Source organism: Glycine soja, chromosome 17 (assembly GCF_004193775.1).
Source record: "Glycine soja cultivar W05 chromosome 17, ASM419377v2, whole genome shotgun sequence".
In the NCBI taxonomy this organism is placed as follows: domain Eukaryota; kingdom Viridiplantae; phylum Streptophyta; class Magnoliopsida; order Fabales; family Fabaceae; genus Glycine; species Glycine soja.
Genome location: NC_041018.1, coordinates 32,624,239 through 32,642,450, shown reverse-complemented (window position 1 = coordinate 32,642,450; position 18,212 = coordinate 32,624,239). Strand labels below are relative to the sequence as shown.

The 18,212-nt window shown below is 36.7% G+C and overlaps 1 protein-coding gene across 1 annotated transcript; it reads right to left on the bottom strand.

The window, feature by feature from the left end:
• Positions 1 to 344: 344 nt before the first annotated feature.
• LOC114391657 lies at positions 345 to 12,723 on the bottom strand. The gene is made up of 6 exons (XM_028352635.1): positions 12,502 to 12,723; positions 1,787 to 1,913; positions 1,487 to 1,707; positions 1,099 to 1,149; positions 905 to 988; positions 345 to 444 (listed from the first exon to the last, which is right to left on the bottom strand). Exons 1-6 carry the CDS (start codon positions 12,721 to 12,723, stop codon positions 385 to 387), a joined length of 765 nt encoding a protein of 254 aa, XP_028208436.1. The 3' UTR covers positions 345 to 384.
• Positions 12,724 to 18,212: the final 5,489 nt, after the last annotated feature.

Here is an 18,212-nt window from a genome sequence, read left to right as displayed (position 1 = left end):
ATTTCGATGTACAAGACAGTAAAATCAGCACCATAGATCAAATGCAACATTGAATTTGCCTCAAAACCAATTTTAAACGTAATTCTAGCTTGCTATTTGCTAGTGCACCAAATTGGGAATAGTACAGTATTGAGACAGCACTTTAACAGTTAAATTGGTCTATTCTTTTACTTTTTAATTACATCAGACAGTTCGAAGAACATTATGTTCACATATTTTACAAGTGGAAGGAAATTCTCCAACTAAAGTGCAGCAGTCTACAAGAGAACGATGGCTATGCAAGAGAATGTCAAATTCAAGGTGAATTTCAGAAAAGAAAAATAGTCTAAGCTAGAGGGTATCACATATGAAAGAACATATCTCATACCGCAATTCTTTGCTGATTTAGACCACCTTCAGCATGGATGAATATATAGCCATTTGTTTCATTTTCAGGAGGAAGTTCTACATGGAGGTATAAAAATAATATCAATAATTGCAGTGGTACTCCCTTGTTACAACATACACAACAATAATCCCCAATTACATATATTACAGAAGAAAGAAACAGAACAAAAAAATTGTAGATCACTTTTACAGAACTCCCTAGTTACAACTAAAAATCTTCAAACCTAAGGATTTTGCAGAGTACTTTTTTAATGAAGATGAAGGTGATAAAAAAGTTAAAGGGTCCACTCGCTCCATAAACAAGAATTGAATTGCAGTCACGGATTTGTTGAGATACCACTTATAATTGCTCTAAGTGGATGCTACTGACAAATGCAAAATATGTTAATTTGTCACAACTTCTAGGTTAAGATATTCTTATTACTTTATTTGTTAATTCCCTATTTTAGCATGGCTTGCAATGCTAATGAGGTCTTAAATATCTATTAAGGAACAGAAGAAGAAAAAAAAAGGAAACCTGGTAAAACACCATCCTGGCGCTAAGCATCCAAGATGTTGTGGAAGAGAAAGGATTTTCCCAAAGTGATGGTGATTCTTTAACCTAAAAATAATACCAAAGAGTCCATGTGAATGGGAAAAGAACACCATTGGCATTGAACAATATAGAAGGAGAAACGAAACTCCAAAACACTGGTCCTTTAGAGAACTTACATGCGGGCAGTGAAGAACAATCCCATCTTTTTTACACAAGTAAGGCGCATTCTACAAAAAAATAGAACACAAATTCAATTATAAGAACTAGCTAAAAATAATAGTAAGAAATATAACTGCAACTGAATTGTTTCTTCGGTATCCAAAAAAAATAAATTACATGCATTACTTGCACATCTACTCATTACTGAAGTTATACAATAGCTTAGCATTACCAAATCAAAATCAAAACAATAGGTAGTTTAATTCAATTTAAGATAAACAGAATAACACTACACATTACAGATAAGGAATTTCGTTTTCCACACACCCAAAGGCAAAGAAGGATGCAATGCATTAGTGATTTAGTAGTGAATCTGAAAATGCAGCCAGAGAGATGAGGACTAACGAGATTATTGAAGATGGTGAAATGGGAGACTAAACCAACAAGAAGAAGAAGTAATGTGAAAACAAGAGAGATCCAGGAGTTGTGAGGCGAAACCCTAGGGTCGTCGGTGAAGAAGAAGCACATGTGCCGGTCGCGGTCCTTGGACGAGTGTCGATCGTGCTCGTTGTCGTCGGCGAGGTGGTTGTCGGGAATGAGAGGGGAGGAATCGCCGGCGCCAGTGTCTCACTTCATCGGAGAATTAGAGGCTCGACTGCCAAAGGAGCAAGACACGCTCAGTGAAATCAAGGAGGCCAAGCTCACCGGAGACACGCCGCAGCCGATCTCCACCGACGCCGAGATCAGTGGCTACCTCTTCGACTTCCTCTTTGCGGCGCAGGACGCGTCCACTTCGTCGCTTCTGTGGGCGGTGGCATTGCTCGAATTGCACCTAGAGCTGCTCGCAAAGGTGAGGGAGATGACACTCAGGCAGTGGCACGTGAGGTGGTGAGGTCATTGGAGTGAAGCTCGTGGTCCACATCCACCCATGCCGTCCAGAGAGAGAAAATGATAAAGAGAAAGGGAAATACAAGGCAACAATGAGAGAGGAAAATGAAGGGTCAACAGAAAATGAAGGGTCAGTAGTGTATCCGAGAAGATAAGATAAGAGAGAGAGAAAAATATAACAATTCAAAGACGGGTTTTCAAAATAACCTTCCTTGAACTTCCAATCTAAAGATTCTACGCCGTTTTCTGTGGACCGTCCTTGTTAGTATGTCGTAGTATATGGCTTTTGTAGTAGTGTAAACTTTTTTTTATGCGGCACAGAAAGTTTAGTGTGAGTGGCTATCTATGACAAGTTTTTGGTCATGGAGGTTCTCTCCAATGTCAGCGTGGATCCGAAAACAACCGTGTTGGAAACAAGGTTCAACATTGTCACGAATGCGAGTTCTTTAATTTCAACACGAGATGCACTTTGCACTCAAATTTTAAGACAAAAAAATCATATTATCTTTTATTTAATTATTTTATTTTAAGGTTATTACCGTATTTTGGTTTTTTAAAAAATTTCACTCTTCTCTCTCCTCTCTTATCAACAACGACCTGAAGGATGTTTTCGGTTGAATAGCCCATTTCCCTCCATGACTACGTCTTCAACCTCTGAGTTTCCTTACATCAATTTCATTCATTCAATGAAGGGAAATATTGGCAGTTGTTCAATCCAATTTATGAGATTTTTTTAAACTTTGCCTTTGGTAAAAATGGAAGCTGAGCTACATTTGTATTTTGATTATAAAAAACACAAGGTTAGAAAAACAAAGGAGGTGTGTACTGCAGAGGGGATGTGGTGTTTCAATACAATAAAAAAACTATATAGGACAACTCTTTGTCTTTAATTTGCAATGTAAAATAAGCAAATAACTACTTTGTTTGGGTTTACCTCTCTTTAAAAGCAAAAACAATGTAATTTCAAAAATTATTGTATGGTACGGAGTGGTACATAAGGATAAAGACAGGTAGAGAGGTGACTCCAAGATTAAGGGTGTGGATGTGGTGGTGACACTACTACAAAATTACCTTTTTACATCGCTTAAAAGCACCTTTCTACATCGATTATCATGCGTCATTGTAGCCGGCGTCATTGAAACACCCGCGTCTTTCTACATCGGTTGAACGACCGTCTTAGAATGGTGCGGTTCAAAGACAGGTCTCGAGCCACACCCGTCTTAAAATTCTAATCATTCTACATCGGTTATGGTGTCGAACCGATGTAGAATGTGTCCATTCTAAGATGGGTTGGTCTCTAAACCCGTCTTAAAATGCCGGATTTCTACATCAGTTGTCCTAACACTACTAGAAAAGGCAGTTTCAACATCTGTGGAAAAACACATTTTACATCGGTGGTCAATCGATGTTGAATATGATGTTGTTAAAAGTTAAAAATTTCAACATTGGTCCTCTAACCACCGTTGTAGAAAGACAACATTTTTTCACATCGGTGCTTACTTAAGAAACGATGTAGAAGTTAGACCTTCTACATCGATGTTATCATAGAAAACGATGTAAAATAACACTTTTCCACATCGGTGCTTAGTTAAGAAACGATGTAGAAGTTAGACCTTCTACATCAGTGTTATCAAAGAAAACGATGTAAAATAGCGCTTTTCCACATCGGTGCTCAGTTAAGAAATGATGTAGAAGTTAGACCTTCTACATCAGTGCTCAGTTAAGAAATGATGTAAAAGTTAGACCTTCTACATCGGTGTTATCATAAGAAATGATGTAAAATAGCGATTTCCACATCGGTGCTCAGTTAAGAAACGATGTTAAATATTTAATAACCTGCAATTAAAAATTCATTGGTTGTACCACTTTTTTCTACATAAAAGAATCACGACATCATCTAATATTGTCGTACCACTCCATCATTGGTCATCAAATTTCCCATGATATTTTGTTAACCACAAACTATCTAACTTTCATCTAAAAAAGCTATAAAAATAAATTAAAAACATGAAACGGGCTTGCTTTGCTTTGCATACATAATCCAAAGTTAAATTAAAAATAGGAGATCAAACTACAAGTGTAAAATACAATCAGCAGTTCACAATAAATTCAATTCAAGGTGGAGCAAATGATCAAAACTACCATGGGTAACACAACAACCAGAACCATTAGTGAGATACATTAACTAGACAACCAGAACCATCAAAGAGACATATACACACATCAATTTAGCTAGAATTCCTTGGAAATTTTAATTTGTCACATGTTAAAAAAAGTATGGCTCTACTTGGATATTTCATACTATGTTTGGTTTTAGTCTACGTGATTCTTTTATGCCCTTACATACATTAATCTCACTCTCTTGATTACCTTTTTTTTTCTCCCTAGCTTTCACTATCTAAGTGTCTCTATAACACATGTCGATACACCAACTCAGGGACAGGGCAGTGTTTGATTCCTTTATTGTTCCCAACGAGCAGAAATAAATAAGATCTTGAATGAGAGTGTTGAGGAAGAGCATTATCTAGTAGGATAGGGGAGCGTGGGCTGATGATGACAACGTAAACCCTTAATACTAACTTTTTTAACACCAAAGAACAAAAGCCAGAGAACACCAGGGAGCACAAATGTCTGTCCTCAACCTGGCCTAATGGATTTGCTTATTGCAGTACGAAGTCAATGGTTTTAGGCTCGAGACATGGACAAGATTAAAACCAAACCAAACTAGGGAGCATAAACACAAAAACTAAGGGAATCTTTCATAGGAGGTCATCCTTACTTCAAATCATGATTTTCGTTTCCTACAGGTATCTTTCATAGGATTCCATCCTTACTTCAAACTAAGGGAATAAAAAGAAACCAAAACAACAAGTTAACCCATATCGCCAAAAGAACAAAATTAGATAGAGTAGAAAAAGGAAAGAAAATAGCAGGATCTGTGAAACACCTTGTGTTGCCTTTCATTTCTATACCTCTATTATTCTTGAATTCTAGAATTAATTCAATGTCCATTATTGTATAAAATGATCAATATCCGGAGAACATTCAATAAAGAAGTCGTACCTTTGAATACTCTCTGATTCGGATGTAGAACACTAGTCTGAATTGAGGAAGAAAGGTATAGTGCAAATCCTTGGGTGGGAATCCCTGAAGGCCTAAATCAGCACTGTAATTTCAATAATTATTTTGTCAACCATAAATATGTCAAATAGTCAACCAATTAGGCATGCATGAAAACTCAATCAGCCAAAAAAAAAGAGTACAACATATACCATAGTGTGTCTATTTGAAGATTAAATAAAAGGGCTGGTATTCATGTAGCAAACTTCTCCTGCAAAATCCAAGTAATAAAATTAGAATATATACGTCAAACTAAAATAGCTAGGTGAAGCAACAGTACAAATAAATTCTTTCCAATTGTAGATAATTACATAAATATATATATATATATATATATATATATATATATATATATAAAATTAATTAAGAATGACTCCCATTGGCAAGAAGTATGTTGCAAAAGTTTGCTTACTGCCCCAAAATTAAATGAAAAAACTCAAATAAACATATATTGTTGCATATTATTTATGACCAATGAAAAAAAAATTATTTTTGACTAAACAATCCAAGACCAACCAAATACAGATAAGAGTGAAATTTAATTAGCACAACGAGCTGTCGTACAACATCACATGTAAGAGGAAAATCTCTTTCTTCTCAGCCAACAAAAGAAGTCGTACAACACTAACGACGACATTCAAATGAGTAATCTTATCCGCACATTAGAAGTCATAAATACAACTTTGCTTGCATATCATTGATATTATATGATACAACTTTAACCAATGAATCAACCTGTTTCTTTGGTTAGGCTGGAGATAACACTAACGACATCAAGTTGGAAAAGATGAGTGGAAAAATAGAGTTAAAGAATGTTGACTTTGCTTATCCAAAGATACTATTGAATATGGAGAAAGGGGAATGCAGCTATCAGGAGGACAAAAGCAGAGAATTGCAATTGCAAGGGTCATAATTCGCAACCCAAAGATACTACTTCTTGATGAGGCAACAAGTGCCCTGGATGTGCAATCAGAACAAGTTCTGCAAGAAGCACTTGATAGGACTATGGTAGGAAGAACCACCATTGTTGTGGTACATAGGCTTTTAAGATATAAAAGCTCTGTTATCAATGACACCCAAACCAAGTTATATTATATAACCTTGATTTACTTACAAAGCCTTTTCAAAACACAACAAACCTACAATTACTTTGTTGTTCTGGTACATATTGAAGCTTTGATTCTCATGTTTAATTTGAAGAAAACAAATAAAGAAAAAACTTATTTAGAGTTAGAAGGAATAAGCCTCATATGCATAAACTCAAGGAATGAGTAATTTAGATGAAGTTAGGCATAATGAGATTGTTGTCGCAACAAATTTTGTATCAGCAAGAAGACTATTTTGTAGACAATAATAATACATGCTTTATAAAAATATAATACTAAATCCTGTAACAGCAACAATATTAGTGTAAATTCCAAGAGGGATAAATGTATTTTTAATTAATCTAAATTCTAAAAAGGAAAGAATTTCTCATCACTGGTGTAGAGGCTTTATAGCAAAGGAGAACACCTTTAAAACAGAGATGTCTCTCTCTGTTCTCACAGAAAATGTTACAAGGTTTTTAGATTATTTTTTTAAAATTAAAAGCTACATCCTTTTTAATTTATTAAAGAAATTAGGTAAACTACATCCCCTCTTTCATTCCTTTCACCTCTTTTTAAATCCAAATAAATTTCAGTCAACAATAATTTTTTTATACATGTGCCAATAGCTGTTAGTGCAGGTCCTACTCTCATTTTCATGAATTGAAACAAGAATAGGACGTTGAATCCAACGTAAACATAAAGACAGAGGACATTGAGTCCTATGAAAAATAAAGGCGAGGACATTGAGTCCTATGGAAACATAAAGGCGAGGACGTTGGGTCCTATAAAAGCATAAAGACAGAGGACACTAAGTCATATGAAACATGCCAATAGGTACTAGTACCCAAGGACTCAACCGTATAAGAAAGCAAGAGGTTGACTCTTTAAAAGGGTCACTCATCCCAAACTCAAAAGATAAGACATTGGATTTTGGAAACTAGCATATAAAGAGAAATCTATGCACTTATAGCCTAATATGGAGCATGAGTTATGGAATGCAGAGGCATGCAAATTTCATCCTGAAATGCATTAAATGTAGGCTTTGTATCTATCAATGCAAAAGGTTTTGAATCATGAAAATTGTGCAATGCTCATGACATTCTTTCCCTCTTTTGTGATTTTTTTTGTTTGTGTTTTTTTTTGTGAAGAACACAGATTGGCCACCTCTTTCTCAAATACGTGATAATTCATGCAATCTCATCCTATCTTTTGTAGATCCCTACGAAGACTCCCTCAGAGTGTATATATTGTTTGACTTAATCGCTTGACAATTTTGGATGATGGCAGTGGAACCATTTTACATTTTAATCAATCAACTAAAATATTGATCCTAAAGTTCATCCCTTTTTGTTTAAAAACTTTGATTATTCTGCACATCAAGAAAATATAAGGCTTTGGGACCGATCGCATGCACCATTGAAGGATGACAATACACTTTGGTATATGACCAAGTGAAACTTTCCTAATTTAAGGTCATAGAGTGATGTCAAGGGTTTGTCGATCCCGCTGAAACTTGATGACATGGGTTGACCATGCAAGAATTTATATAACAAAGGCTACCCTTGGATTCGAAAGGAATCCTAAGGAGTTTACATGAGAGACTAACATCAGATGTACCCTACTATCACAATGGTCTTTGGGCATTTCCTATGAGCTCCTGGTCAAATGAGTTTTCTTCTCAAACGTGCAAGTGCAAACCTCAAGGTTTTTTGGCAATCATAAGAGTGTGCGGGTTCTATTCCAAAATCCTAACTCAAAAGCAACATTAGTCTTTCCTTGATCCACATGGACTTTATTGAGCTTGTAACATGGTCAGGGGTAAGAAGGCTATGAAAGAAAGGATTAGAGAGGCTCAAAGAGTGTTTAAGGGTTATATTGAGTAAGAACCTTAAGAACCTTGTTTGTACTTTCATTCATTCCAACTTTTTTGGGTTGGGCTCTACTCCTTTTGTCTTATTCATTAACCTTTATTGCACATTTGTGCCTTCCTTGTAAAATTTGGAGATCTTTTGTCTCCTTTTGCCTTGCTCGCCTTTGGCGGAGTTGCCTCCTTTTTTTCTTAACATCATTGTTGCTCAACCTAGAGCTTGGTAAACCTCATGCATGTGTTGTTTGCATTGCTCTTTCCGCCAGTTTAGCTATGGTTCCTACTTAGGGTTTTTTGTTGTTGTTTTTTTGTTTTTGTTTTTTTAAAGAAAAATAAATATGCTTTGGCTCGAAAGGGGTAACAAGGGATAAATTAGTGTTTGGGATGATGAAACACGGCTATGTGTCATTTCAAATCTTGACTATAGACTTTTACAGTTTGGATTTTGGGACAAAACCTTTGATAACACGTCCCTGATTGTTTTTCCCTTTTTGATTTCCCTAACTTTTGCCTAGGCCACCCTTTTCGGTTTTCAACCTAACGGGTGAGGACTTCTTGTCTGCCCCTAGGTTCGCTTGAAGCTCATGCATGGTGCCTGTCATTGCCCCATTGTAGGGTTCGGAGGTATATGTTGTTGTCGATTGTCATGACCTTGTAGCAAGAAGAAATGAAAGAAATTGTGCAAGTTCTTGAAAAAGAATTTTCAAGGACAAGAAATATTTGAAGGATTTTCAATTGACAGATTAAATCAAATGATTCTTGTTCTTCACAAATCATTTTTTTTCTCGAGAAAGACAACTTTTAAGAATGATAAGATGAGGTCACATAAATGTCTATAGTTCTTATTTTTCGATTTGGAAACACAGTTAACCAAATGTTTATTCAACTTTACTCGTCACTAATGGCACCCCACCAAACGTGTAGAACGTGCAATTTCTGATTGGGCGGACTTGGATATCAACTCAGGAGTGCAAGTCACTTGAGCAAACAAACCAACGATGTACATTCACATTCCAGTGAAAGTTAAATAAGCAAAGATGTAATTGTGAGAGAATGAGAGATAACAACATCAAATTCATCCATATTATTAACATTGCGATTGTTGTTTACAGTAAAAGCCTAAACCTGAAAATCCTAATGAGTCATTGGAAACATTTAACAACAACCTTCAAATTGCCCCAAGCATCATGCATAGTATTGCTTGACGACATCATAATTCACAAGCAACTCTCCTCCTCAAATCTCAGCCAGCCTAGATTCATTAGACTTTGCACCTTATATTTCAGGGTCATAAAATGCTCAATGGAATGCCCAGAACTCCCCCATGATAAGCACATGTCACATTGGAGTTGTATCCTCTGCAAAATGGAGGTTGAGGAATCTTTGATGGGCTCACGACTACCATTGCATTATTGAGCAGATACGGGAGTAAGTCAGCATACAACATTGGAATTGGGGTGAATTCTATAGGCTTATTTTCTGGAAAGTTCCTTCCCTGGTTGGTATTTTGATTGGTATTCAGGGTGGTGTTTGGTCTTGTATGTTCAGCAATTGGATTTTGTGGCTGATTTAGGGGTGGCCTTTGTGGATGATTGGGCATTCTTGGTTGGTAGGGTGGTGAGTAATGGGAAAGATTGATATTGGCTAAGTATTGATATTGTTGGGAAGGATATTGGTACATGGGATTTAAAGGGGGCTAGTGGGAAATTTGGCCATGTAGGAACGACAGTCACAACATGGGTTTCTCCCTCCTTCTTATTCCCTCCATTCATCCCAAGTCTTCTATTACTAGAACTCGCAATAGCAGCATAATCAAATTTCCCTCTTCTCAGACCCATTTCGATCCTTTCGCCAGCAAACACTAAATATGCAAAACTTGAAGGCATGTAATCTATCATCTTCTCATAGCAAAACACTGGCATTGTGTCCACTATCATTGTTATCATCTCTCTCTCCATCATCGGGGGCGCTACTTGAGCTACTAGATCTCTCCACTTTTGAGCGTATTCTTTGAAAGATTCATTGCCTTCTTGCACATATTTTGTAGTTGCATTCTATCTAGAGCCATCCATATCAGAGTTATACTAATACTGCCTAATGAAAGCAGCCATTAGGTTCTTCCAGGAATGGACCTGGGAAGGTTCCAGGTTAGTATATCAGGTAATAGCTGCCCCAGCAAAACTCTCTTGGAAGAAATGCATCAACAACTTTTCATCTTTTGCATACGCCCCCATCTTCCTACAATACATTTTTAGGTGATTCTTTGGGCAAGTGGTTCCCTTGTACTTATCAAAATCTGGCACCTTGAACTTTGGAGGAATAACCATGTCGAGTACCAAGCACGACTCTGCCATGTTAGCAAAGGCATAATTTCCTCCTCCTTCAATGGCGCATAGCATCTCCTCCATATGCTCAATCCTTTCCTTCTCAAGTACTGTGGAAGGCCCCTCTCCCCTTACAAAATGCAAGGGTTATGATAACGGTCGACATTGAGATGTTCCAAGAGCGTTCATCACAGGGATGCCAAAAAAAGCCTGCCCTTCTGTGGTATATCCTGGATAAACCCTGAACTCGACCAGAGTATGGTCTTGGGGAACTTCATGTGTTTCCCCCATGGGTTGAGAGACATGTGCATGATCAGATTGGGGTTGTTGATTCTCAATGAGTACGGGTTCAAAATTGTTGATATTCTCACCATAAGCATATATAATGTAGAAGCAAAGCTTCATGGTGAATCAAAGGTGATTCAAAGGTGTTTTGATGATAACAATGATGATAACAAAAGATGATGACAAAGGTGATGACAAAAAGCTCAAAGACCAATCAAAGAACAACTCAAGTGAATCAAGAACAATTCAAGAGTTCAAGATAGAATCAAGAAGAATTCAAGACTCAAGAAGAAAGTTAAGAGTCAAGAATCAAGATTCAAGGTTCAAGATCTCAAGAATCAAGATCAAGATTCAAGACTCAAGATTCAAGAATCAAAAGAAGGCTTAATCAAGATAAGTATGAAAAGTTTTTCTCAAAAATTGAGTAGCACGTGATTTTTCTCAAAACCTGTTTACCAAAGAGTTTTTACTCTCTGGTAATTGATTACCAGATTGGTGTAATCGATTACCAGTAACAAAATTGTTTTGAAAAGTTTTCAAACTGAATTTACAACGTTCCAATTAATTTCAAAAAGTTGTAATCGATTACAATGTTTTGGTAATCGATTACCAGCGCCTTTGAACGTTGAAATTCAAATTCAAAAGTGAAAAGTCACATCCTTTCACATAAAAGCTTTGTGTAATCGATTACACTAATTTGGTAATCGATTACCAGTGATTGTTTCTGAATAAAATCAAAAGATGTAACTCTTCAAATAGTTTTTCGACTTTTCAAATTGGTTTTTAAGTTTTTCTAAAAGTCATAACTCTTCTAATGGTTGTCTTGACCAGACATGAAGAGTCTATAAAAGCAAGACTTTGTTTTGCATTTCAATAATCTTGAATACTTTTCCAATCAATTTCTTACAATCCTTTACAAGCCTTGAATCTCTTTGAACTTCTTCTTCTTCTTTGTACCAAAAGCTTTCTGAAGTTTTCTGGTTTTCCAAACCTTGAAAACTTGTGCTATTCATCTTTTCATTCTCTTCTCCCTTTGCCAAAAAGAATTCGCCAAGGACTAACCGCCTGAATTCTTTTTGTGTCTCTCTTCTCCCTTTTCCAAAAGAACAAAGGACTAACCGCCTGAATTCTTTTGTATCTCCCTTCTCCCTTGTCAAAGAATTCAAAACGACACAGTTTGAGAATTCTTTTGATTCTTCCCTTTCCCTAATACAAAAGTGTTCAAAGGACTAACCGCCTGAGAATTCTTTTGTATCCCCATTCATAAAGTATCAAAGGTTTAACAGCCTGAGATCTTTGTCTTAACACATTGGAGGGTACATCCTTTGTGGTACAAGTAGAGGGTACATCTACTTGGGTTTAACTGAGAACAAGAGAGGGTACATCTCTTGTGGATCAATTCTAGTGGAGGGTACATCCACTAGGGTTTCAAAGAGAACAAGGGAGGGTACATCCCTTGTGGATCTTTGCTTGTAAAAGGATTTTTTACAAGGTTGAAAGAAATCTCAAGGACCGCAGGTCGCTTGGGGACTGGATATAGGCACGGGTTGTTGTCGAACCAGTATAAAAACTCTTGTGTGTTTGTTTCCTTCTTCCCTACTCTTTTACTTTCCGATGTGCATTTAATTCCCGCTTTTATTTTCTGTTAAGTTTCTCTTCTACTCCTCATTCTCTTAAAAATTTAGTAAAAGCCTTAGAAGAGTAATTTTTTAATTAGTAAAGGTTTAGGAATAATTAATTCAACCCCCCTTCTTAATTATTCTGAGGCCACTTGATCCAACATATAATAGTGGGCGGTGTATAATTAGGAGGCAACCCATATGGTGGGAAGAAATGCTTGCTCTGAACCTGAACATGATGAGGCCCATATGCATTTTTCACTACCTCACCTTCTTGACCTACTACATCTGAGACTGGATGATTCACTTGATTGAAACCAGCTGGGTGAATCGGGTCCATCTCAGTAGCAGTACTCGCAGCAATAACTATAGCAGTGTTATCCTCCATCATCTTCCTCATGCTCATCATTGCTTCCATCATTGTTGTCATTTGTTCCTTCATGGCCTCCATATCGACCTTTATTTGTTCCTGTACTTCTTCGATTTCACTTATTATTCTGGCCTTAGCATGCGTCTGGTAAGGGTGTCATAAAGCGTGACCTTTCTCTTTGGTTACAATTATTACGATTTTGATTTCAAGGAAAGAATGTAATGAGCAATGCAACCAAAGTGGAAAGACAAACAAGCATGAATGCATGTGAATGGTACGTTGCTGAAGTATTGCGAATTTTACATAGAACATTCAGTAGAACATAGGGTCGAATTAAATCTCGTTAGAGTCAAAGTGAAACTGGAAATAAAACATGGACACATGAATAGTTCCTAATTTTGTAAGTTATTAGCTCAATCATGTGTTGGCAGTAGTTAAAAAAGCTATGTAAATTCGACCCATCTTCTGTCCTAACTTTCGCAAGCTGGTTACTTCCATACTTTGACCTTGCCTTGATAAAATCCTTTTCTTAAAAGATTGCGCTTGGTTCGACCCTATGTTCGTAGGAATAGAAATTTTGATCGCCAATATTTCAACAACCTATCATAGAGGAGATATGATGAATGATCACGGCATAGTTATGTTATGCATGACACATCAATGGTTCCTAATTTATTAAGTTATTAGCTCAATCATGTGTTGGCAATAGTCAAAGAAGCTATGTAAATTCGACCCATCTTCTGCCCCAACTTTCACAAGCTGGTTACTTCCATACTTTGACCTTGACTTGATAAAATCCTTTTCTTAAAAGACTGCGCTTAGTTCGACCCTATGTTCATAGGAATAGAAATTTTGATCGCCAATATTTCAACAACCTATCATGATCCGGGCATAGTTATGCTATGCATGACAAATGTATTTATCAAATCGACATAAGACGCCCGAAAGACTACCCTTTTCTTGTTAACAATGCATTGGGTACCATGTTCATGAGATTTCAATCATTTTTGGGAGAAAGGATTGAAAAACCCTACATGGTTTATTTATAGCTATTACCATGGTACCCAACACATGAAACTAAAAACGCGGTGTAAACTTTCACTCTTTACTGTGACTTTTGGCGACGAAGAAGGGAATGCAAGGCATGAACAACTATACAACAGGATTATGCATAACATGCGAATCATGATAACAGAATGTATGCAATTGGCTGAACAAAAACATGCTAAATGAATATGTATGACAATGCAATGACTTATGAAAATGCAATGCATGAATATGATAAATGATAAATGCAGGAATGATATGTCCATTATGATGCCATGAAAAGATGCATGATGTGATCAAGGAAACCAGACATGGTGAGTTTGCTCCGTGTCCTTAATTCAGGAACTTAATGGAAAAGATCCAAAAGTCCACTATCTAGTGACAACTCCCAAGGGTATTTTCATGTAACCTTACCGGCCTCTAGAGATATCATCCTCTTAGGTAATACACTATGGTGATAGGGATTATCAGTGACAATGCATCACCAAAAAAGGAAAACTCTAGATGAGGCTTCACAGTTATCAAGCGAGTCGGGGACCCAGCATGACCACAAATCGACCTCCACTCCCTATGGCTAACACAGACCCGGGTATAAGGTTTCATATCTCAAAGTGTATGCAAAAAGTGTGGGTGTCATGTGTGAACAGAGCAACCTAAGAATTACCTAACCCCACCTGCAAAATAAACACAAAATTCCTAGGCAGATACAAGAACCATAGCACATGTCGTCTATCCTAGGATTCAATGGCACAATAAATTTCTAACTACAACGGTAATAGATACAAAGATACAAACCAAGAAGTAACAACGTAGCAAAGGTTATATACAAACATGCGTGAAACAACGAATAAAGGAAACGAGTTCGAAGCTAAACCGCAAAACGAATGGTAACGGAATGAAACTTTAACGAACATGAGCATAAAGCAGGGATTAAAGAGAAATGAAAAATAAATAAACAAATAAAAGGTTACGATAAAATTGCACACTCAATCAAATGACTTAACTCTCTAACGATCCCCAGTGGAGCCGTCATCTGTCACAACCTACCTTATGACGGGACGGCAAAAGAAAATAAAATAAAAAAAGGTTCGTCTCCTAGGGAGAAAACAAGTGAGAGTCGCCACCAATATTTATTCGAGGAAAACGTTAGAAAAACCAACAGAGGTCTGCGAATTTTGAAAAGAAGGGTTTGGGAGTTGTTTACGCATAGGGAAGGTATTAGTACTCCAAGCGCCCATCACAAATAACAACAACCTTTAATCGAGTGTGCAAAATGTGACTTTATTTATTTTCCTTTTTTATTATTATTTTTTTTAATCGACAAGGGTGTTTCCCTTGCTCCTACATATCCCTAGGTGCAATGAGTAAATCAGACGTACGTAGTTCTTTAAGTCTGAATGTTTGTGTGTTGAATTGATTTTATTTTTTTTAAGATTTATTTTAATTGCAAACAAAGAGTCGTTTAGGCGTTGGACCTTGAAACGATTTCAAGTGATATTTGAGTAGAAAAGATTACATATATAATATCAAGAGGGATACATAAGGGTACAAAGATTACATCAAAATTTTAAGAAAAAAACTAACCGACTATTGCACAGGGTACAAGGCTTGCAAGAGAAATGATGTAGGAAACGATCCACGGTTCGATTTGACAGAGGCTTGGCTTTTCTTTTTCTCTTCTTCTCTTTCTCCTTTCTGCGTTTTTCCTCTCTTTCTTCAATTCTCATAACCCTTAAACCCTTCCCCTGCATGGCTATTTATAGAAAAAAGCCATTTGGTGCAGGGGAAGCTCGCCCAAGCGAGCCAATTGCTTAGGCTTAAAGGAATCAGCTTGCCCAGGCGAGCTGGTTATTTAAGGCTGAAGCTTTCCCATGGCCCAGGCGAGCTAGATGCTGGCCTGGGCAAGTTTTAGGTCTAGAAAGTTCTAGAAAATAACCATTTTGCCCCTTTTCTTGTGGCTTTTGTTTCTGAATCTGACAATCAAACATCAACCCTGAGTGACCCCTCGGCCTTGCGCTGCAACCGGTGTCAAACACCGCAATTCAATTAGCAATGATCAAAACATCATATGTGAATGATAAAAGTATTATACCCGGATGAAATTAGGGTCTGACAAATGGTTTTAAGGGTAATAAAATAAATATATGTTCTTAGAAAATAAAAAAATCTTTTATTTATCTATTTGATAGGGAGTAAAATAGAGTTCATTTTTATAAAATAATAAAATAAAGAAAATAGAGTAAATAATAGGCTGAGAGTACCCTAGCAATAAATAGAGACATATTAGGTCAGTTTTTCCATTTACGATAAGTCTCTACGCTCTCTCTTTCTCTCAAATCCATTTACTTTCTTCCTCTCCCAAAACCCTCTTTTTTCCCGCATACACCCCCTATTCGATTAAAACTACAATCCCAGGCTCGTTAATCGTTGGATCAACCTAAAAATTTCACACAGGTTCAGAACTCATTTCTTCACATCCCCACCGTTGGGATTTGCAAAATAATATATGTGGAAGGAGAAAATCCCCTCGCATGCATACAGTGAAAATAAGGCTCCAATCCCTTCACCTTCTCTCTAACACTTGGAAACCCTAGTAGAGTAACTATAGGAAAATTTTGAGGAATCATAGGGAACCACTAGAGATGCCGCTATCACTGCCGAGTTACACACATGAGCCCGCTTATAGGTAAGGGATGAGTTTATCGCAATTGGGGTTAGAATGAACATGTTTAGGGATCCTTAAAGGACCAAATTGGGGTTTATTTTGGGATGTTTACTGCATTTTAATTCTTCCTTTACGATTATAACTACGAGATTGTTGTGTTTGACGGACCAATTGAAGCGCTGGTGCAAATTGGTTGATAAAATTGAGTGCTCTTGGTGTTTTTTGTGTTTTTCAACCTACGATTTTGATTCATTTGATTTTGATATGATTATATGAAATTGTTTGAGGAGTTTTACTCCCCATTTTGTGAGAAGAATTTTTGTATAACATTTCTGTTTTGGACAAGATTTACTATATTAGCGCGATAAATTGTTATATTGGGATCATGAAATTGTGACTAAGATTGAGTGTGCGTTGAATTGTAAGATACATGTGTATTGAGATGTTCTGTGCATTGAGTTATGAGCTATGAATCATACAATCACACAACTGTAAGACCCTTAAGAGCAATGAGTTAATGCACAACGAGTATTGTGATGAGATCCACTTTGGGAACCCAATGAGTTTAATCAATTTGAGGCGCATTGAGTTAAAATTACTTTGAGAAAAATTAAGGAGTCATATGTTTTGTACAATTCATAGATATAGTTTGTGTGCTAAAATGTTTTCTGGGTTGGACTGAATTAGGAGGGAGAGGCCCTAACGGACTCTTCGAAGTTTAGGCCTTGGGGGTAAATACACCTGGTTTGAGTGCTCCTTTAAGTATATGTCAATCCCACATGGTTGGAGCATTCTTGCAAAACAGCATGACCCTGACTGGTCTCCCTATGATTTTACCTAGTGAGAGTGACCTGACTTACCAGTGGATGGTCTGTCTTGTCATGTACTCATGGGCACTCGACGAGATTTTTCATTGATATGATACCACATTGCATATAGGATTAAGTCTTAGTATATTTTTTGCATAACGCTTTTGTATTAATCAATATTGATTGGTTGAGTGATATTGGGTTTTGATCCTTGAGTACATGAATGATGTAAAAATATGTGAAATGTGTAGTGTTGAGATGTGATGTTACGCGATAAATGGTGGAATGACGTGAGTTGTGTTGAAGTAAGTTGCATTTCATTTATATGATATGTATATCCATGTTGATTAATTTCTCTCAATTAGTTAGGAAGGTGATAACTCACTCCCTTGTGTTGTTTGTTTGGATCCTGTTATGATCTCAAACTTTGTGTTCATGGGAGTAGATGGTTAGGTGGATGGCTATGGAGAACCTCATGCTAGAGGATGCTGTAACATAATGCTCTGATAAGATATGACATTGGGGCATGGGTTTTTGTATTAATTGCATGAAGTTCTAGACACGTAGTTTTTATCATTTTGTTTCACATGTTGGGTCTTTAGTTCATTCTCTAGAGTTTAGGACGACCGTTTTTTTTAGCCGAAAATGTTTTCATACCTTTAAATGATAAGATTTTAATTTGGTGATAAACGCAAATGTGGACCTTTTACCCACATGAGCTCATTTATGTTTATTATAAAAAAACTCATTTTATGTAATTTTGCATTTTCATATATTTTATTACATAAATATGTATATCGGGGTAGAGGGTGTCACATTTAGTTCCTACCAATAATTATTCCAACTTTCATTTTCTCTCCATGGATAAAAATTATTTATGTTCTAGATGCAATTTCAACCCATCGACTGAGCTCAAGATGGGGCAACGGGTAAAATGGACAAAATTCAACTATTGTGATTTCCTTGATTAATTAGGGTGTTGGGCCTTGTGATCCAAGATATGCCTTGGCAACTATAGTTTGGAATAAAAGTCTAGACTTTTCCATTCA